Source organism: Gekko japonicus, unplaced genomic scaffold (genome assembly GCF_001447785.1).
Source record: "Gekko japonicus isolate JY-2015 unplaced genomic scaffold, Gekko_japonicus_V1.1 scaffold953, whole genome shotgun sequence".
Classification (NCBI taxonomy): Eukaryota; Metazoa; Chordata; class Lepidosauria; order Squamata; family Gekkonidae; genus Gekko; species Gekko japonicus.
Window position 1 is genome coordinate 139,072 of NW_015161979.1, and position 3,865 is coordinate 142,936.

At 47.0% G+C, this 3,865-nt stretch overlaps 1 protein-coding gene across 1 annotated transcript in view; it reads right to left on the reverse strand.

Moving 5' to 3' along the window:
• The window catches only part of ANO8 (anoctamin 8), a 52,807-nt gene that overhangs the window by 34,422 nt on the left and 14,520 nt on the right, over nt 1-3,865 (reverse strand). The window contains exon 4 of the mRNA XM_015429756.1: nt 2,658-2,768. Within this exon, the coding sequence (XP_015285242.1) occupies nt 2,658-2,768 (111 nt within the window). The remainder of the gene's footprint in view (nt 1-2,657; nt 2,769-3,865) is intronic.

Consider the following 3,865-nt stretch of genomic DNA (forward strand, 5'->3'; position numbering starts at 1 on the left):
GTATCTGAAGTTTTTCCTCCTTGGTACACCATTACAGCCGGGCACCATGCCCAGGCTGGTATCCCCTTACAAGCAACCAACCTGCAACCCTGTGACGCTGCCAGAGAGGAAAAATACCCTGGTCCCCTGCACAACAAGGCTAACGTAGAGACAGGGAGTTCATCTGGTGGACTGGGGAGGGGCTGGGGCCCCTACTGTGGTTCAGGGGTGCCGGACTCCTGGGCTCTCTCCACAGGCTGACACCTCTGAACATGGAAACTCCATTCTGAGCAAAGCAGGTAGTGCTCCATCAACAGGCAGATTGCTATAATTATCAATAATCCAGGGCTATTTTTGGGCAGGAACGCACAGGAACGGAGTTCCGGCTGGCTCCTGAGTTGGCCACGCCCAGCAGGAACTCATTAGCATAATAGGCCACACCCAACAGCAGAAACTCATTAGGATTGGCTACATTAGGGGTGTGTGGCCTAACATGCAGTTCCTGCTCCAAAAAAAGGCCCTGGGTTTTGACAACAAACAAGGTAAACAGAATAACAAGCAAAAGGTGGGTGTGGCTGGATGACCACACTTCTGGTAACATGGGGGTGCGGCCTAATGTGCTAATGAGCTGTGCTGTCAGGGGTGTGGCCTAATATGCGAATGAGTTTCTGCTGTTGGGTGTGGCCTATTATGCTAATGAGTTCCTGCTGGGCTTTTTCTACAAAAAGAGCCCTGATTAATGACAAAGCCTAAATGTTGTGAGGCGAAGGAGCTGATGCAGGCCAGTGAACCTTCAACTTCCCAATGCAATTTCTAGGTCGGCATGGAAGACACACATTTTTCAGATATTTGTTTCGGTATTATCCAGATCCCCCAACTCTGCCACAGAGGAACCCACGTTTCAGATGGGATTCAGTCTCACTGTCCTCGCGAGTTAGCCTTAGGAACTGCAGTTCTGCACAAGGAGTTCTAAAGAAGACCTTGCTCCCTAAACCACAGTTCCCAGGATTCTTTGAGGGTGAGGAAGTAGAAGCCTTGATGTCCCAAGATGGTATAAACCTTTAATGTCAATATTAACACAATATCCACCCCCAACCTCTACCTAAAATCCTTTTGTTCAAAACATGAGCTTATCTTGACTAAATATCCTGAATCATGTTTTGGAATCATTAATTCTGTTCTTCCAAATTAGTAACACTATTAGTACCAATATTTTCTTGAGTATTTCAAGCCACATTCACATCCGCTGTCTCAACAGCCTCCCTTGATTCTCCCAAGAGACACACCGGACTCTGGTTTGCTCTCTCATCCCTCTAAGCTGTGGAGTCTTGTGAGCAAAAACTCTACTTTGTGAGCAACTGGCATTAAAGTTGTGAGCAAGCAGTTTGGCTACTGCATAAATGAGTTTGCTCTGGAGCCATCCTTCCTGAGCCAAGGCAAAAATGTGTGAGCCGGAGGCTAAAAAACTGTGAGCTAGCTCACACTAACTCAGCTTAGAGGGAACACTGCTCAGGAGTAAGTCTCATTTTCATGAATGGGGCTTATTCCCAGAAAGGTGCTCTTGGGGTTGCAACCTTAATCAATTAATTCGTTGGATTAATCGATTTTTCAAAAACCATTCTGACTCCTTAAAAAGGTAATCAGAAAGACATTAAAAAAACCCACACACAACAAACCTCTGGTTAACTATTTTCAGTACAAATGTGCTTACAAACTGTGCATGGCAATATAACTCTTTCACTTTGGTACAACAAACTCTGGGAGTTATACTCAATGGATAAGCTTTCAGATAAGGTGTCTTCATTTTCTAATGCATCCGGACATAGTGATTTCCAGCTTAAATGGTTTCCATTCCTTGAACACTTTTTCAACAACGATTCATCTAAAACTGTTCAGGTCCCAAAGAAATATTATGATATTGTTCATATGATGTAATATTAACAGCTTCATCTAGAACTGCAAGTATAATATATACTAATACTTTTCCATTAGTGTTATGGTTTTAATTGTGTTCCACTAAGGTTTTTGTTGTTCTGTTGATGTAAATTGAAAAATTGAAATAAAATTTTTATTAAAACAACAACAACAACAAAAAACTGTGCATGGCAGGGCCCATCTTAGAAGAGACATCCCCCCCCACACACACGCCTCTCAGCCAGAAAGGAGTGGCTCCCCTAAGATGACTCCTGCCGCGCTGCATTCTTTCAAAAACAGACGTTTCAGAACTCTTATTGTTGTCTATGTGCAAATGTATGCCAATTCCTCCAAAGAATTTAACTGAAATTGATCGGTGCTAATGCAATCGATTAACAAAGGCAACTTTCACCAACAGGAATCCCACCACATTCTTCCTGCTCAAGCTGCTTTAAAGCATTCAACCTGAAGAAGGCCTGATGGGAGGCAGGCTGCACCAATTGAATTTCTGCCTTGCAGGCCGCCTTTTAAAGGCACAGTTAATTTGGCAAATCCCAACCCATGAGAGGGACAGACACCTCTCCAGTCTGTTTGCCAACCTCCAGGTGAGGCCTGGAGATGTTCTGGCATTACAAGTGATCGCCAGGCTATGGAGATCAGTTCCCCTGGAGGAAATGGCAGGTTTGGAGGGTGCAGTCCACCACACCCCTGGCTGAGCTCCCTCTCCTCCCCCAAATCCCCAGGAATTCTCCGACCACACGTACCCGGCAGAGTCATGAGCACGTCGCAGTTCTCTGTGGGCACCGTCTTCATCCAGGACTTGTGCGACATGACGTAGCGCCCGGCCTGCAGCAGCCGCCTGCCAAACAGCTTGTCTGTGGGGAAAGCAAGGAGCACGGCTGAAAGCACGGAGGGTGAGAAGAGGCGAGGGGGCGGCCCACTCCCCACGCGGATCCTGCTCCTCAGGAACCTACAAGCTGCAGCATCTTCGCCACTTGCGGAAGAACCACTGGCCCCGTTTCCTTTTCCAGCCTCAGGTCGTTGCTGGGAGTAGGCCGGATCAGGGCCAGCCCGCAAAAAAACAAAAAAAACAAACGGGCACTACGGGCAATCTTATGTCAGAAGGACATCCTGAGATGCACTCATGGGGTGGTTTTCTTATGAAGGAGAGCTACACAAATGCAGACACTGTCCCATACTCACTCTGTCTCTCTCTCTCTCTCTCTCTCACACACACACCAAGTGAGGCTAATTTGCCTGGGTTACAAACCTTGAGGTCTCACTTAGGAACCATTTGCTGTGCTGGATCAGACCAGCATATTGTTCCTATCAGTGACAAGCCAGAAACTGGCAGACCGAGATAGACTTCCCCTGTATCTGGAGGTTCCAATAAGCTCCCACGGTTAACAGTCACTGACAGGACCCACCTAAGAACGCAAGCAAGTGCATTCTTCTCTGTTGCTTTTCAGCAGTACATCGTATTCAGAGGAAGGCTGCTTCGGAACATGGAGTTTCCATTCAGCCAGGGGTGAAATGATACTTCGCCCCAGGTAGCTTTGGGGAAAAAGTGAGTCTCACTTAAACGCAAGCAAGTGCATTCTTCTCTGTTGCTTTTCAGCAGTACATCGTATTCAGAGGAAGGCTGCTTCGGAACATGGAGTTTCCATTCAGCCAGGGGTGAAATGATACTTCGCCCCAGGTAGCTTTGGGGAAAAAGTGAGTCTCACTTCGACGGCACACTCTGGGAACGTTCAGAGGCTAAACTGCCTCTGACGGGTAGCCTGAAGGTTGTAGAACAAGGGAAAAGGAAGTTGCCAGGAAGTTGCCAGGAAAACAACAGACCTGCCCCAGGAGCCTGGGGGAGAACAGCAAGAACCTTCTAGAGTTTTGTTGTTGTTGTTTTAAACTGGTGACTTTCCACTGGGTAAAGCTGGGGAGGTGCTTCATCGGAGAACATGTTCTGCACAAAAGA